This window comes from Accipiter gentilis, chromosome 17, assembly GCF_929443795.1.
Source record: "Accipiter gentilis chromosome 17, bAccGen1.1, whole genome shotgun sequence".
NCBI lineage: Eukaryota > Metazoa > Chordata > Aves > Accipitriformes > Accipitridae > Astur > Astur gentilis.
Genome location: NC_064896.1, coordinates 24025733 through 24044369, shown reverse-complemented (window position 1 = coordinate 24044369; position 18637 = coordinate 24025733). Strand labels below are relative to the sequence as shown.

General features: G+C 42.4%; 1 protein-coding gene across 1 annotated transcript; it reads right to left on the bottom strand.

The window, feature by feature from the left end:
- Positions 1-2567: 2567 nt before the first annotated feature.
- On the bottom strand, positions 2568-18373 carry SLC5A12 (solute carrier family 5 member 12). Its single transcript, XM_049820663.1, has 15 exons — positions 18017-18373; positions 15850-15915; positions 14532-14583; positions 13162-13229; positions 11950-12104; positions 10111-10251; positions 9119-9248; positions 8688-8776; positions 7312-7424; positions 6029-6096; positions 5612-5698; positions 4754-4938; positions 4422-4525; positions 4069-4190; positions 2568-2726 (listed from the first exon to the last, which is right to left on the bottom strand). Exons 1-15 carry the CDS (start codon positions 18371-18373, stop codon positions 2568-2570), a joined length of 1896 nt encoding a protein of 631 aa, XP_049676620.1.
- Between the last annotated feature and the right edge of the window lie 264 nt (positions 18374-18637).

Sequence of the window (18637 nt, the reverse complement as noted above, 5' to 3'; positions counted from 1 at the left end):
TCCAAATATTCAAAGTTAATTAAAAAAAAAAATTGTACACTTGGAAAGTGAGTGCTCATGAGCCTTCAAACCATAGTGTTGTAAGGAAGTAATTTAAGGGTTAAACTTGCCTCAGACACTTTTAACTTTTAACAATTAAATACTCACTCACTGTGGTCTCAACGCACATCTAGACTCACTTTTCAAATTTTCAATCATTTACGGCCTATTGCTTTCACTAGTGAATAACAATTTCTTAAATTTAAGGTCTTGTTTTAGAACTTACATGTTCCTAGTTTCTTAATCTCATTTTTTCAAATCAAGTGCACAGGCTAGCTCTTTTCTAGAAGGGTCAACGGCTCAGCATGTAAATGAAACAAGAAGATAAGATGGTAACTGTAAATGACACTGTCCTGAAATTTAATCAGAATGGTAATTCTTCTGAATTCCTGGTTTGCTAGGCCACATCCTTAAACCTTGGTGGAAGACTGAATAATGAACTACTGATTAACCATTTTAGCCATCATACGTAAGTCCACGTGTTGGACTTAGTAAAACCTTGTGGAATGCCTGGCTCCTTTACAAATACAGAAAACACTTGGGCTCGATGAGCAGCTTTAGCTGACACAAAACTAGTCCAGAAGTATGACGTTAAAGAGAAATTCTTCCGGATATTTCTCTAAAGGCATTTTGAGAGAATGCAGTTCTAGCCAACCTAACTCACTTTTTTGGACACTGAATGGACAAATTCAGATTCTCTTTTGTGGCAAAGGACTTGGAAGGATACTGCGTCTGTAGCAAATCCAATGTAAAGGTGTTGCTAAACTTGTGAAAAAAATACTGAAAAATGCACACTGTGCATCTTGCAGCATGCAGAGCATAAGAATACTGCAAAAGTAAGTGTCTCAAGAAATATTCAGAGCAGACTTGGTTGTTTTGACAGTTAGATGTCTCTGAATCAGATATCCTCCAGCTACCAGTAGAGAGGGGGATTTTGTCCAACACCTAACCGCGTAGCTTCACATTGATGTTTTGAACTACTTTCACTCCGGAATTATTTTACATCTTAAGCGTGATAGATAGGCTCTCTTAATATAACCTAAGCAAGAGTGTGTGCGGCCATGCGATATAAATGATACAACAGTATTATTTACGGAGTTTCCATCTCTGCCTTGATTTCCATATCAAGTATGGAAGCATGACCAGAAAGCATGCCACATGGGACAACAGGCTGCCAGCCAGACTCAGCTGTATGCTTTTATGAGATTATATGAGCTTTATGAGATTATAAAAGTGGTGTAAAAGGGATTAACACAAATATTGACTCAACTCTCAGTTTGTTGACCAACTGTCCTGTGCAAGCAAGGCAATGTCTTTTACAGACTGCTATTTCTGTTCTCTGATTGAATATCCTGGGACCGTTCCCAGAGGTAGGGCATGAACACAGGCAGGGGAAGTAACCTCAAGAACCAGGCTGACCAAAATCCACATCACAAAGATGGTCCTGCTAAAGCAAAAGCAACAGCTGGGTTCTTCAGAGCAATATGAGCTAAATATCAGTTGGCTCCGTAACCCACAACTGAGTCATGGTTGGTATTTTCATTCAGTTGGTTTCATTCAGTTGTGAGTTTTGTTTAAAAACAAATACATTCATCCAAAAAACTACATCCGGAAGATTATCAAGGTGAGACGTGGTCTATTGAGTTTGATTTACATCAGGCGAATTTTAGAGGAAATGTGTTTCACTGAATCAGAGCACTTAGTGGACTAGGTACCTTCTTCCAAGACATTTTACCGGACAGATTATTTTTGCCTAGTCGCGTGCCTTTTTCCAAAATTCAGCGTGGATTATCAATTAGGAGGCATCATCATCAAATGTTGTTTTATTTTCTTTATTGCATAAAGGTAGTAGGCGGATCTTTTTGAGCTGAAAGGATGTCTTTCCAAGACTAACACGGATAAAGAGCTATCCTGAATTCAAAGTAAAATTTGTTACTCTCTCCTATAGCTTTTACAATAAGACATTATAAAGAAATCTTAATGCCGCAGAGGAAGCAAACACAATTAACTCAGTCACTAAAAGACCAGTCCGGTCTAGACAACATTCCTGTGAGGAGGCTTTTTGCGATACCAAAGAATGGGCAGAGACTAGCTCAGCCTGACCTCCCCGCTCTCCCTGGGGATTCCTCTATCAGAGGGCCGTTCACAGTCTCAACTTAGTGAGAGACCTCAGAAACCTCTCCGAAGTCGTGCGTTATCTCAAGTTCACCTTGGCACGTTTCCCTTCAGTGACTAGTTACCGAACAGAGTACGTGATAGAGACGTGTCGTGGCTACTTCTGAGCAGGAGCTTCCACGACAAGATTCATGAAACATTTCTTCTGAAAAAGCAGTGCTTCCAAAACCCCCTTCTCCGATGATTTCCCAGGTCTGTCCTGAAATTCATAAATAAAAATCTGGCTTTTATTGCTATAGAGAGCAATCGTTCCCTCTTGGTCATCTACAAGCTGGTAAATGCGATACAGAGAGCTCTTTGTTTCTGAAGCTGGAGAAGTAAAGGTTGATTAAATGTCCCTTGTCCCTCAGCTTCTAGAGATGAGTTTCTCTGCTCATATTAGTATAGGAATTTTCCTCAGGATTGTAATCAGGGAACTGGCGTTTGTTTTCTTTGTTGATATTATTCTTGACGGTGTCATCTGTTCCAGTTTCGTTTGCAATAACTTTATGCAGATTTTTTTCAAAGTCCACCTGAAAAAAAGAAAGAAAATACCCTAGTAGTTTGAAGACTGCTTTTTTCCTTGGCTTAAAGGGTATTTTATTGCATTTTGAAATTTTGACATCCTTTCTTACAAATCTGAGGAGTTACTTCACTACGTGAAATGACTCTCGGACCCACAAACAGCCCCAGGTCAGTGTGCGTCTCCTCCACGCACAACCGCTGATTTTCTCATTCCCCCATGGAAAATCTTTGACAAAGGCAACAAAAACAACTTTTCAAACTCCATTGTCCATGTAAAAATCTTGAAATGTGCCCTCGGTGCATTCCCCATCACTTAAATTTAGTTTTTCATTTGCATATTTATCTGCATTTTAGCCGATTGGTTTTTTGTCTGGCCTACAGCTTGCCTCAGTGGTTTCACACTGCAACTACTTGACTGATGTTGTCGTTCTACATTTTAAGCAAATACGAGGAGATAAATGCATATGTGGGGGGCTTTTTTTCCTGCTTTTGTAGAGATGATTTTTTTTTTTTTCTCTAGACGAGGTCTGTGTTGAGCACCTAAAAGCCAAGTGAAACAGCTGAAGCAAATCCAGAGCCACAGCTGCTCTCCAAATTAGATCGTTAACTCCAAGGTCAAATTTAATGCAAGCTGGGTGGAAGGATAGTTTCTCCATTATTGCCAAATACTGTGAGCCTTGCAGCTGAAAGATTACTTTCAAGCTTTAAAGGTAACTATAGAGTACTCCGAAGGAGCTGAAAACGTACGTATTGCTTTACGTCCCTTTTATAAACCTAGCAGATTCCGCTAAGATGCGGCAATGTTGTTTCTCTGCAAACTGTTAACAACAATGCAAGAAAATGAGGTGCTCGTTCTTTATGGCTTGTTAACGAGCTACGAAGCCCTGAGACACCTGGGGAAAAAGCTGCTCCTCTTTCTGCCGAGGAGGCGGTGGGCAGGAGCAGCCCGGCTGCAGCTCTGCTTGAGGGACCGGCTCTGAAGGCGAGGACGGCAGGAGAGCTTCGTGGATGCGTAAGTGCTAAAGTTTTTCGCTCGGCGAACTCCTCTCTGGGGTGTAAAGTGCGGTTTTGTCCCCGCTCGGCTGCCGGAGCGGGGAGGGCAGGGAGAGGGAGGTCAGTCCGCGTTTCACGGGCTGCCGGCCGTCCCGAGGGCTGGTCGTCTCCGGAGCCCCCAAGTCCCCGTGTGTTGCGCAAACAGGGAAAATGGGTAACTTATTACTGACCAACACGGGTTGGGGTTTGGCTGATCTCGTTTCCAGTCCGTGATGCCTACATAGCATCCCTTGCCCAGCTTTAAAGCGCGATTGCCGAAAGCTCGTCTGCGCTCGGCGTGGTGGTTCGGGAACTCACCTCCGGGCTGTCGTGCCGCACGCCACACCAGAGGAAAACTTTGAGCCTTTCGGACCAAAAGCAAAACAGGTTGCAGACTGGCTTAATTAACACTGGTGGGATGTCTTCTCCTTTCCTCGGGCCTGAAAGGAGAAAATAACGGTATGTAAGTCTATGGAAAGGTAGGCGTGAGCTTTGGGAGCCTCAGCTCGTGAGGTGGGGGGAGCAGGATCAGGGCACCCCACTCTCCCCAAATCTGTGTCTCACGAGCTGCTTGCAGGAATTCTTTAAAACTCTCTTAACAGCTGAGTCAGCTTCTTGTGCAAAAGCATTTATTTGGTTAATATATATGTATATATATGTAGAACACCAACCTGTTATAAAGCTTATCAGCAGCCCTGCGATGGCAGAGACTAGGCAGCCGATGGCACTGAAGTACAGGTAGGACAGGGAGTACCAGGTATCTGCCAGCAAAGGCCTGCGAAGAGGTGACAAAAGCAGCTAGCGATGACCGACGGGTACGTTTAAGCTGTCTCAAACCGTGCCAGCGAAACGCAGCTCGCTGCAGTCGGTGTACGATCCGGCAGCGGTCTGTGCTCCCAGCGCCCTCGGTGGTCACCAAAACGGGGTCACCCCCTCGGTGTGCCAAAACGCTGGCTGAAGCGGTAGCGATAAGGAAAATAATATATATAAGGAAAATAAATACCTGTCGGGAGCCGCCGTCGTCGCCGCCGCCGCCGTCGTCAGCGCCTCGGTGCTGTTAGCCAGCGTGCAGTTGAGAGTCGAGAGTGGCAGAGGAATGGACTTTGTCGGTGGTGCGGGGTAAACGAAAGAGCCGATACCAGCCCAAAAAGCTAGGGTGATCCCAGTTAAGAGGCCTCCGATTGCACCCTTGGCAGGTATAGAGAGAGGCTGTTAAAGGTGATGGGTGGGAAGGGCTTCTCTGCGAACGTGGATTAGGCAGGCGTAGGTGACGACTGGTTACGGGGTCTATCGCTGTAAATCAACTCTGTTCTCTCTCAACCCAAGTATAAAACGGTGATTTATTGCCCTCTGGTAATAAACGTTGAAGCAAAACTGTGATGATCGAAACTGCAATACAGGGTTTAGTTCTACTTCTGGGTAAATGTGATGGGGCCGCTTATAGGGCGATGTGAAATGAGCTCATGTTGTGTTTTGCCTAAGTTATCAGAGGCAGAGCAATTGAAATGGTTCTGTGCGTCCCAAGGTGAACATAGGCTGGGATGAGTATTGAATATTTTTTTTTTTTTCTTTTTAATGAAAGAGAAGAAACTCAGAAATAAAAATAATTAAAAAATAAAAAAAATACTCATGTGGATCTAATCACCAATTATTCCACAATTGGGTAGGGTTAAATTCAAACGGGATAAATTCAGACAGTGAAAAGGGACCTCTAAGCAGATCTTGGACTCCTCAGGCTCTAAATCTGAAAAGCAGCCCAGAGACTAAACCTAAAAAACCCAAACAATTTTCAAGATGAAGTTTTAACCAAACACCACCAAGAGATTTTCTTTTAGGTAAGGTTTGGGGGTTTTTTTCTTACCTTCCAGTTAGCACAAGGGAACACAATTCCCAGGGTAAATAATCCCAGCACGGGGCCCCCACACATCCCATGGATGGAGAGGGAAGCCTGCGGATGCAGAGAAGAGACAGGAGCTTAGTGCAGCAGCTGGAGGGACCGCGCGCCGTTCTGGTGTCGGTCCGTAATTTTAGCAGGAAATGGTGGGGGAGAAGGGACCAACAGTGATTTCAGTGCAAATTAGAGTGAATCACACTCAGTGTTGTTCCCAGCAGTGACCAAATAGTGAAGGAGTTGGGAGATTTCTGATTATTTTTATTTTTTTTTTCCTAGTTGTTCCTCTCAGCAGAGCATCCGTAGGAATTGTTCAGGTAATCTAGCAGTCCCCAGGGCTGTCAGCATTATTTGTTCAGTTCATCGCATTTCTGAAGCAAGAGATACCTGCACAACTCCTCCCAGCAGCGATGCTGCTGCAGCCATCGAAGTGCACAGGGCGCCATATAGTATACCTGGAAAAGATCAGGCAGCGAGGTTGTCAGTGCTCGTTAATAGTGTGGGCGATTTTGAGTTCATTTAGTCTGAAGGGACCGGGCAGGATGGAGGCATTTGCACTCTGGGCTTTGATGCTTAAAGCAGACGGTTAAGCACCCAGCAGCAGCATCTTGCATGAAGTCTTGTTGGGTTTTTGGTTGGTTGGTTTTTCTTATGAAGCAGAACGTAGCAATGAAATTAATTTAGAAGTTATGCCTCATGTAGAAATGTTTCTGTTGCCTTTAAATAACACTTTTAAAATAATCTAATGAATGAATTCAACAATGATAAACAGCACGGCTTTCTTCCTTTGACACCAGTTTGAAGTTTGTGGTAGGCAAAACTCTGTATGTAGTAGTCTTGAGGAAAGCTAACCAAAACTCATCTTCTGTGCTAGCACACCTTGGTTTCAGAGGTAAAAATGATCTTTCTAGGTCCTGAGTGCAGAAATTGAGTAGTAAGTGGAAAAGCAGGAACAGAGAAGGTTGGAGACGGTTACAGAGAAAGTATTGGTTTGGCTCTTCTGCGATCTTTGCCAACATCAACAAATGGTTATGATATTATCACAGTACTTATAAAAGGGTTATGGTATTACTGCAATACTCGTAAAAAATTCAAATCCCTTTGGACACATTTCATATTTCGATGGTCGCTTTTTTGTTTGTCTTTTTTACATTTTTTTCTCTGAAAAACTGAACAACCTGCTTATGTGATACACTAATTTTGAATAGAAGTGTCTTGTCGTACTACTATAAAATAATAATATTTAGTAATACTACTATAGAGTACTGTGGTAATAACTACATTGATGTTCTTTCTGTATTGTAAAGAAGATCCCAGAGTGTTCCCCAGTGTTTTCAGTAGACAAAACTTTTCAAAGGATTTTGGGTAGTGCATTGTATAGTGCACATGCTTAATTTTACTGAAGTGTCATGCTGACATTCATCCTGAGAGTTTTTTATAAAGGGTTATGCTCCTGCGGAGGTTTCCAAAGCACAAGTGTGTTTCTGAAGTAGCGTCCTTAGACAGCGCTCTTCGCTACTCACAGAACTGTTCTCCAGGTCAATTGAGAGTCTGAGATTCTCAAGACTTCAAGTATATAAAATTCTGCCCTGTTTTCTCCTGTAGTAATTGCAGCTGGGGGGATGGACATCTTTGCCTTTAAACAAATGGATCCCACCTGGGGTACCTACATAAGCCTTTGCTGATCCACGTGCTTAACTTCTCGGAGAGGTTTGGGAAACATTTCTTGACCAAGTCTTCAAAGGTAACAGTTGCTAAAGCGTTGATGCTGGCAGCTACCGTGCTGTAGAAATGGAGAAAAATGTTAAATAACCAGGAAACAATGTAATCTGAAAGAAAGTTGTATTTATAGAGAAATGCTGCCTCTTGTTCAGCACTAATACTATAAAATGTACAGCTCTTGAAGAGTATTCTTCACGTAACTGCTGATGCAGGTGAGGTTTCTGTTTCTTCTGCGATTGCTAGGGGCCCTGCTTCATGCTGGCGCAGAACAAGATAGAAACTCATCCTAACTGACCCCTCAGTTTACCAAGCTGCAAGGACCTTCAAAATAGAGACAAGTTCCAGAATAAAGATATTACTCCCTTACAAGTTAAAGGATATGCAGTGACCACTAGGGATACGCTGTTCCTCCCCAAAATGCCTGTTCTGTTTCCTCTCGTAACTGAAAAATACAGAATGGGAACAGTCTGACTCTTAGCTAGGTGAGTTCACCCGTATTTGGTGGATACGATCCCTGTGAATTTGTTGTGGCAGTGTCAATACCTACAGCACAGTATTTGGTACTCGGTGCCCTTAACTGTGTTCTTTTAGTCTCCTGTCAGGAGCAGCCAGTGCCTTTTGTTATGTGGAGGGTTTTGGTGTTTGGTTGTTTGTTTTTTTGTTTTTTTTTTTTGGGGGGGGGGGGGGGGTGTCCTGTTTTGATAGCACTTTCTTGCTTTTTCTATAGATAAGAGTCTTTAGAAAAAGCTTGTTGGAGATTGACTCTATGGCATTTGAATAATGTCACCGTGAACTTAAATCTTCTTTCTTTCTAATGTCCTAGGAAATATTGACGTTTGGCCTGTAGAGGTAGAACCTACAATAACATGCAGCACAGTTTCCGAAACTTCTCTATGCAGACATCTCTTTTCCTAGTCTAACGCCATTTCATGTGCAGATAGTCTTCTTGAGAAGTTTTCTGTCCCGAACTATGGTATTGTGGCTGTCAGGTTGAGTAAAGGCAATTTTACCACGAGCAGCTCCAAAGGTATTTCGGGAAGCGGAACTCTTTTACAAAGAGAACGGGTGTTTCTTCAGCTTTTATACCCTTTTGACTGTGTTCATAATGTTATTCTAAAACGTGTTTGCGTTAAAAACATACAGGAGAAGTAGAGCTAGACTTTGGCATAAATATAATGTAACTCAACAAAGCGGTACTGCTTCTTCCTAGAACGTGCTAAGAAAAACAGCTGGGCTTTTTCTTAGGGTTTCATGTTACAGTGTCATTCTGGGTCCTCAAGAAATCAATGGTACGCAGCTAAAATGTCATTTCAGGTTCACAGACCTTAGCGTTCCACTGAATGCACAGGCAACAAACAGTCCCGGGACTCCTGGCATCGAAGAAAAAATGTCCATAACAAAATACGGCATGAGCTGGGGTAGAAGGAGCACAAGAGCAACACAAGCAATTAGTTAAGGTTTTCCTGGGTAATGGAAGAGAATTAGCTGCTTCGGAGCATGTTGCTAAATTCTGGTTTTGGTCCAGCTGACGAGGGGTGTCAGATTTTGAGCAAAGGGGGTGTCGTTTGGCAGAAGTGGTCAATCGGATTAATACTGCAGGAGTGCCGAATAGGTATACTCTAGCCCTGATTTGGCAACCACCTTAGTGCCTGAGCGCTGAAAGGACCTAAAGCATCCCGCAAAACTTAAACTGTCTCTATAAGTGCTATGTCTGGGCCCCGAGCAGCTCTGAATTATAGTAATGGGTATCTGTACCTGATCAGGTGCTGAAATGAAATCAGCAGTCCAAGGATCACAACTCTTGTAATGAGAGTACATCACCAAACCACAAAATACCGCACACGCCAGAACTGTCCAAAGTCCCAATAAATTCAGGTAAAGTGCCCTAGAACAAAGGAGAGAAACTGTTTAATACAAGATGACTAACTTGTATCAGCTTTTCTATTTTTATTTCTAATTTTGGGGGGAGACACCTTAATCAAAGCTAGCTATACAATTCGTGGATTCTGTCGTGGCTGCAATGTTATTTTTCACTAGTCCGTGCAATGGATGTGGGTGACAGCGTCTGCTGGGGAGGTTGTGTGGCTGCGGTTCAGTGATCCCAGAGTTCGTGAGAGCTGCCGGGTTTTATACACCCTACGTTGTGTTTGGATGTCACCTTACGCAAGGTCTCTTGCTAAGGCCAGTTCAGAGCTGTGCTACTGAGACCCGAAAGTCTTTCAGAACTTGTTACTAGTGACGTTCTCGCTGCTGTGACTTCCAAATGTTTTTCAGAGACTGAATTTTCCACAGGATAAATTCATATAATCTGTCATGACCTTACGAAAAATGAGTGTGATTATTTATTGATTTAATTTCATTTAAATAGTACCTTGTACTATATTGCCCCATTAAATCAATAAGCGCTCTTAATGCAATACAACATAAATATGATTCCAATGAATACATTTTTCCAATAAAGCTGTAGATAGCACAGCTTCTGTGTGGGCATCTTTTCCATACTCTGCTTCTGAGGATAAGTTTGGCAGCCTGACCCGAAATTACTAAACTGCAAGAGATAGATAGCTGCCTGTTTTTCATTCTGCATTTATTTATGTCATTTAGGGCCAGAGGGAGTAAGACCAGCAGAGCAAAATTAGCCTACTACTACCCAATGGGATCCCGATATTTAACATAACTGACAAACTTAGTGTAATTCCACAACAGTATGTTTGATTGCTAGAATAGGTTAATGACAGGTAACTTACAGTTTAGCATGTTTTTCCGATTTGCAAGAAATGCACCTCTGTATTGTGGACTGATTAACTCCATAGATCCCAAGCCACGTAAATGTTCCGCCGACAACAATTGTCCAAAAGGTATGTCGTCTCAAAGGATCGACATCGAAGCTAGAAGAGAGAAAGAAGCAATTCAGTTCACTTATTTAAACACACATTTATTTAGCAAGAGGTAGGTGATTTTTCAGAACTACCTGCTATGTCCTACCCTCTGCATCAGAAGCACTGCATTGGTAATACTGTTTTCCAGCACAGACAACTATTAATGGGTTCAGGTTTGGAAGGGGTTTTTTTACTTTTATATTGGAACACATTTGTATCAAGTCAGGATAAACATATATTATGCAGAGTCAGTCAGAGGAGCAATTAATTGAGGTAAATCACATTTATGAGGCTGCTTATGCTCTGATTTCAGATCTGTGTCATATTGCAGCAACAGACCTGCAAGCCATCCTGCCTGGGACCCTGTCCTCTGCAAGGAACAAAGCCACTTACTAAACTCTAAAAATCCTCCAAGCTCTTAGTTACATCATCATGACGTGTTATTTCCTTTACAAGAAATTGCTTCAGGTGCAGTGGTATCTTTTTCTTTTTTTTTTTTTTTTTTTTCCCAATGAAATTTCATTACTCACTAATTCTAACCAGTACAAGCACATCTTTCTGTCTTGCAATCTCTCATCTTTGCAATTCTGCTAATCTTGATAGGTATAGCAGATACCATTTGACCTTGCTGCTAGATTCTGTCAGTGACTGGCCTTGATCAATGAACTATTCGGTCAATGCCACAAACAGCCAAAGGAAGGCCAGTGTCCTGTCCCAGTGCACTGGTGCACCATTGCTAGCTGCTGTAGTGATTGTACTTAAAACGAAGTCCCAGTTTTATAAACAGAAAAGGAAATATTGACACAGTTGGAAGGAGTAATTGGGCTGAGTTTGTAACTACACCACGAAAAATGGCAAAGCTCCCTTTCGGTTCAGCAGGGCTTTGATTTCTTCCAAGAGGGTGACAGAGAGAGGAGTTAAGCTCTCCTGAAGGTTAACTGCATTCCCAAGAACTGAAGAAATAGGGAGTGGACTTCTCTGACTCACCGAGGTTGTTCACTGGTAGTATAATAACAAGTCTGAGTATTTTTGGCTTATTGAGGGTAGGTTTTTGGCCTGGTTTTAGCTGGGATAGAGTTAATTTTCTTCAGCTAGTAGCTGGTATAGTGCTATGTTTTGGATTTAGGATGAGAAGAATGTTGATAACACACTGATGTTTTCGGTTGCTGCTAAGTAGTGTTTATACCAAGTCAAGGATTTTTCAGCTTCTCTTGCCCAGCCAGCAAAGAAGGCTGGAGGGGCACGAGGAGTTGGGAGGGGACACAGCCAGGGCAGCTGACCCCAACTGGCCAAAGGGGTATTCCATACCGTGGGATGTCAAGTCCAGTATATATACTGGGGGAGTTGGCCGGGAGGGATGGATTCCTGCTTGGAAGCTAACTGGGCATCAGCCAGGGAGTGGTGAACAATTGTATTGTGCATCACTTGGTTTGGATATTCCAATTCTTTTAATAGTTTTATTATTGTCATATTATTATTATCATTATTATTATTATTATTTTCTTCCTTTCTGTCCTGTAAAACTGCCTTTATCTCAACCTACGAGTTTTTACTTTTTTTCTCCCCAGTTCTCTCCCGCATCCCCCTGGGTGGGGGTTAGTGAGTGAGCGGCTGCGTCGTGCTTAGTTGCCAGCTGGGGTTAAACCACAATAGATTTCTAAACATTAAATATACAAAAAGAAAAGGTTTGCACCATTTGTTTCTTACTCAAATATGTCTAGTCGTGATCCTTCATAGGCAACTTCCCAGACCTTGGTCAGTCCACCGTTCAGAGTAGTTCCTCGAATCAAAACCGTCAGGAAGCCAACCAGCATGACAATCATTTGAAATGCATCTGTCCAGACAACAGCTTTTAATCCTCCCTAAAACAAAGAGAAACTGCATGCTCTCATCTTCTTTCCTCTTGTTCAAGTACAGCCAAAGGTAGAAAGACCCCTTATTTGGGGAGCTCGTGAGCTGTATGTATAGCATCTAGCAAATCAGGACTTTGCTTCGTATTCTCCCGTGAAGGTTGTATTTTTGCAGGTCAGAAAATGACACGGACTAAATGGTTTGTCCACAGTCATATGAGAATGTTTGACCTCCGGTTAAATGCTTTTTTTCCTGCCTCCTTTACATGCATTTGAAGGATATATCACGGTGTGGATCAAAAGCTTAGGGAATACAAGCTGGCCTGTTTGTACTTCCCATAGCACTCTGTATAGTTCTCAGAGCCACGGTGTCCACAATTAGCCTAACACAGAAAACTAGCTCCGGAACGTTTGCACTTCGGCTTTCTCCGTAGCTACTTTGATCAAATCTGTACTAGAGCAACATAATAAGTGTTTTCAACGAGGGTGGACTGAAATATTGAAAAAAATTCATTAGTGGTAACCAGAACAGAAATTAGGTTGTGTCCTGCGCCCCAGGGCTCTGCCGGTTCCACTGCGATGTTCAGCTTTTTTGTAATCCGGGGTCTCATGTTGCTTCCACCCAGAAGCAGAGCTCTCTCTGACCTGTTGATTGTCCTTCCTAGCTTTTATCACTCTGCTCTTGATCTGGGCTGACACCAGAGGCACATTTTTCATTACGATGTTTTTTCAGTCTGTGACTTGTAAAAGATAAGAAGAATAGTCTGTTCAAAAGATTTAGCGTGGCAGGGGAAGGTTATCGCCTCTTTATCTGGATGCTGCCTCAAGCTGTCTGGTTTAAACCTTGAAACGTACAGCAGAGGATTTGAGAGGAAATATTTTTTTCTCTCCAAATAGACTTAGTTATACCACAGAGTCTAAAAGAAATTTATCTCTATGTTCTCCTACTTTAAACTTCAGTCACTCGCACTGCATTTAGAAGCCGCCCTTCTGCAATAGCTTGTCATGTATAAAGGCTGGTTGAATTAACAATCTGTGTCCCAGCTGTGCGGTTATGCCTGTTACGTACCAGAGTGCAATAGAAAGTGCAGACAATTCCCGTTGCAACTACAGAGCCCCAGAGATCAAATCCAGTGACTGTGAAACCAAAGAAAACCAAATGGTTAGCAAAATGGAGGTAGGTCATCTGGATGGTAACAGAAAAGCTATGATCCTTTAGCCTTAGAAGGATGGGAGTAACTATCAAAATTAATCTTTTGTGTCTATTAGACACCTTGCTGGATTGTTCAGGTTTCCTAACGCTACTAGATACCACTTCGCGTTGCTGCTTTCTTGCAAAATGTATTTAACTAACTTTGAACGGTGTGCATAACTAATACGTAAGAAGTATAATTGCACAAAACAAAAACGTCATTCCTATGGGACACGGCTTTATAAGCAATGCTTTCCTTCTGTTCTTAGTCCAGAATTTTCTCTTGAGAAATCAAGTTCTTCAGAGATTTCCAAAGAACCCAAAGGAAAAAAAAAAAAAAACAACCCCAAACTAAATTCCATTCCCTGCAACTAGGAACAGTTTAACACTAAAACGTGCTGCATTAAAACAATTTTTCATGTCCATTTCAATTCTTAAAGTTACTTTACACAAGATGTACAAATTCTGGTTTGGCTTATAGTGAAGTCTCTCCCGTCAGGCATAGTCTGTGAAGGCAAAACTATTTGTAACGGTTCTTTTCTTAGCAAAGTTACTATGGCCCAATAACGAACATGAACTGTCACATAAAATTGAGTTGAGCTCCAGAGGAAGGAAGCTCAGCACTGTGCCAGAGGTGGGATTGGGCAAACTGGATGCAACTCCGATGATAAACACGGAAAAGAGCCTCCCACTCTCTTCCTATCGATTTTAGTGAAATGAGGAGTTGGGCCGTGCCTATTCCTTATGCCCTGGGGCAGTGAAATTACTAGTCCCATCTATCATGCTGGATGCTGTATGCAAATCAAAGATTAATTAAAGAAGCATGTGGACAGACAGCAGCACAGCATTCGGCTTCAGCTGAGTGGAGTTATGCCCATGGGAACCTGAACACGGCAGACGGGGAAGGGGGGAATCAAAGTACAGAGTACGGTCTTGGATCGTCAGCTTGTACTGTGAACTTTGTCAGGACGTTGAGAAATTGTTCGTCGCTAATCTCTGCGGGTGGTTACTGAGTGCAAAGGAGAGCAGAACGGCAAAAGCCAGGCTCCTGCTAATGTACTGGAGAGATCTGGGGAGTCAAAAGTGCAGAGCTACGAGGTGCAGGCAAAAATCTTCTTACAGAACTTTTGAGGAATTTTTTTTTTTTTCTTTTTTTAGACTTCATCTATTTTCCTCACTTTATTTACTCTGACAGTCTTGGGGTGTGATTATTTGGGGTAGCCGTGTAGTGCGGCATGGGAACTCACCTTGGTTGAGTGCCAGTGATGGAGCATAAACCACTATTCCTGTGTAAAGGATCTGAAGGAGAAAAAGTTCGTGAAGAAAACACGCATGTGAATGCTCAGTGATAAGGCTTCTATTTAGAGTGGGGCTCAGAGCAAAATAGCAGAACTAGGGGTTTCTTTAGATCAGCTTGTATTGTATATGGCTTTTCTGTTTCAGCCTTTACAAAATAAAAAAAATCTTTGCTTTAATTCTTTTCTGCTGGAAGGACCATTGGCTGTCTCAGTATTACTTATTTCACCCATTGCTAAGATGAGTAGATGACAAAAATATCCTAGTCCAATGGAAAGAGGAGCTCTCGGGAAAACATGAGCCGTGATGTAGAGAGAACTTGGGTTAATCTTGGAAATTCAACTTCCCTTGTTCCATTCAATCCCTTTCAAAGTAGCTGACTCGGTGCCCTTCACGTGTATGTTCTGCCAGAACTGACAGAGAAACAAAGCCTGGAAGTCAATACGCATTCAAATTTGCTGCTAAAGGTTTTGGAATTAATAAAATGGAATTGATGTAGAAAGAAATGTCTGCCAATGTCCCAAGATTTTCCATCAAATACATAACTAACATAGCGTTTTGAGAAACTTGGTGAAGCTTTAAATCAAAGGGCAAGAAAGCTCTTTGATGTCTACAATAATGCTTTGGGTGGCTCCTTAAGTTTGGTTTCTTTTGGTCAAGTTAAGTAGTAGTAGTGAAGTGGTGCTTTGGGGGGTAAGTAAAGCTAGTGTCTGCTCAATCTCTCCACCCGAGAGGCAGGAGCGTTATTTACGCTGCGCACACGGGGCCGTGGACTGGCCGGTCAGGGCGTTATGGTAACACAGAGCAGTACGCAGGTGTGGGGTCTGCACACCCCAGGCAGCGGTTTCTGCCCCGTGGGCTGGGGGGCTCAGTCCCTGGGAGCCGGCGCTGGGACCAGCCCTTGCCACGTGCAGCTGCTTTGCGATGGGATAGTCTCACCCCGGTGTCGTAAACGGGCGACTGGTGAACTAAGTGTACCCAGTACAGCTCCTCTAGCTTCTCGGGAAAGACAGAATCCGCTCATTTGGAAAGAGAGAGGTTTCAAGGGAACCTAAGGAGACCAAGAATCTGAGAAGCATTTGTAATCCTAAACAGGAGCAAGCTAGAAAGTGAGGAAAGCAACCATTCTTTCTTTTTAACATTCACAGTCCAAGAGAAAAAGAGTACTCGTTAAAACATCTCATTATAAAAAAAGCACAGTCTGAGACAAGTCCATCAAAATAAATGTTGAGTGAAATTAGCACAAACAAAGAGTCAGTGTCTTCCTACCGTCTGCAGGATGTAGATCAATGTTGCGGCAAGACGGACAATCTTGTTAAATCTTAACTCCAAATACTAGGAAAAAGAGGAATCTCAGTAAATTGCACATGTAGCATCTGTGACACAGCTATTAACCTTCTGTTCGCCCTGAGTAACAGCTTGCTATGCAAGTAAAATTACTGGCAGCTGGCACTGCTGCTACGAGTAATGAGCAGGAGAGCATGTTTGTTATTACACATAGCAATAATTACATTTAAGAAATATTCCTGTTGGTAGCATGTACTTGAAGTTATGTGTCGGGTTGCAGTGATCAGTATCGGCTTTGTATTGGGAATAACTGGAAGAGCCCAAGGGCTGCAAGGAAAAGAAATTTAAACTTCAAATGGAAGTATATTCCAACTATATGAAGAGGAAACTAGAGGTCATCTCTAGGAGAAAGAGCATGGTTTAACTCCTGGAGTGACAAAAGTGGCGGTAGAGCAGGTGGAAAAGCAGCGACATATTGTTTCACAGCGCTTGAGCTAAGCGGGCTTTCTCACCGGCTCTGTCTCGGTCTAGAGCCAAATCTGCACCTCGGCATTAATGTGCAGAGGCAAGTGGGGTTCTTAGGGACTTCAGGTGGATGGAGAGAGGTGTTCCCAATTACCACCCAACTGCGGGGGTGAGTAGATCTCTAGCCCCAAAAGCCTGGATTTTAAGCCCGAGTCTCTCTGTAGAGTTGACCAAGAAAATTCAATCTGCGTTGCTCACTCCGTGGCTGCCTCCCACGCAGCCTCGGGTGGGCTGGCTCTCTCCTCGGGCCGTGGTCCCCTGCGCTCCCCAGCAGACACCAGGCACAGGCTGTACTAGTCTTCTCTCTTTTACAAGTCTCTAGGCGTAGTACTTCCAAAGCGGCTGCTTTCTTATTAATTTTGTTCATGTTCCTCCTTCTTGTGCCTCTTGCATAATAAGCCCTGCAGTCTGCCATGCAAATAAATAGCTAATTTATGTAACTTGACTTGTTTCTAAAACTTCGTGAAGTCAGCAGAGTCATCTTTCCAGCAAGCTTGAAGGGACTCTCTGGCTGCAATGACACTTTTGGTGGTTCAGATGAGAGAAGTAATTCATTCTCTGACCTTGCATCAAACCCAGTTAGAAAATGCAGTTACTTGTGGCAGTAGGAATCGATGGTCAATTTTACTTTTTTCCAACCTGTAACTGAAATATTTCCAAATACCCAGGCAGAGCTGTTTGACCAAAGCCCCTCCCTGGGTTTAGTCTCATAGAACATGAGCAGCCTTTCTGTTATCACGAAGCTCCTCGCAAACTAACGCAGCTTTCTTCATCCAGTTCTTGCTTAGTTGAAACTGCCCACAAACAGGAGCAACCAAATCTGTGGCAGTTGATTAAAGTGACTGAAAGGCTATTTCCAAATGCTCAGTAACTGCCCTATGGGCGTGCAGATGATAAGGGCTGCACGCTGTGCTCTGAGCAATAACATCATGAGGACTACGGATTATTCTTTTTTTTTTTAACTACTGAACTGTCATGTGAAGAAAATAATGTGTTCCAGGAGAAATGCCAGGCAAAAACCTCCAGAAAATTCAGAGGTTGTTCATTTCATTTCCTAGAAAATCCCTGAATTCATTCTCCAGCCCTGACTTCTTTTTTTTTTTTTTTTTTTTTTTGAGAGAAACCTGCCATCTTCTTCCTCTTTATCCCTTCCTCCCTTCTCAGATTTTAGATATCAAATCGTCCACTTTTATAATCAATTGGACCAAATTGCCTGATCTACACCAAGTTTGAATTGGATACTATTGAATTTTGTTCTTAAAGTCTGTCTTTAATACCTGCTTTCTAAACCAGAGTGGAATAGTTACTTGTAAGATCAGAAGCATTTGGATACACTTTAAGTATTTTCCAGCTGTAACTTAATTTGGTGCTGTTGTGTAAACCTCTATCCTGCCTTTGCCGTTTATGCTTAACGGGTGCTCTGACCCTTAATTTGTGTTTTTAACTTACGCAATATAAATAACAAGTTTGAATAATGCAACCCGTTTCTAAAAATGATAAAGGTATCAATAGACTTGTTCTGTAAAACACTGCAGTAAGTCTTCTGTCAGAGATTTTTCTCTAAAAATATCTAGATGCATGATACTGACTTTTATGTTAGAATAGTGCAATAATTTTTACTTACCTCGTAAGTGCTTGTAATGCCAGATCTGTAAAATACAGGTAGAAAAAGTTCAGCAGTAAAAATGATGACAAGTGCGTACGAAAGAAAGAATAGCACGAAGGAGGCCCCATAGCGATAAACTTCGGAGGGTGTCCCCAGAACGGTTACTGCTGACATGAAACTTGATGTGAGAGAAAAAGCGATTGGTCCACATGTCATCTGCTTACCACCCACCAAAAATTCCTTTGAAGTTTTCTTTTTCCTCTCTTTAACAGCAAAAAAGACTCCAATGCTAGCAGATACTAAAAATAGTGCTGCAAAAACAACATAGTCCCAAGCCACAAATTTTTTGACTTCTGGAGCTACAAAGTTTGACATAGCACCAGTTGGACAATTCTCTGATGGAGGATTCTGGTTTTCTGTAGCTGTTGCTCCGAACAGATTAGCTCAGTTGACAGCAAAGTTGAAGCTTATCTGTAGCTCATCAATGACAAATAATACACTGAAAGACTCTTCAGCTAGGAGAGGTTTTTCAGTTTTGGTTTTTTTTTTAAAATCCAGTTCACTTCTAAGGAGGAAAAAAAAAAAAAAAAAATAGCTAAGGATGAGTTAGGAAGGTGCTGAATGCACTTAGACCCTAGT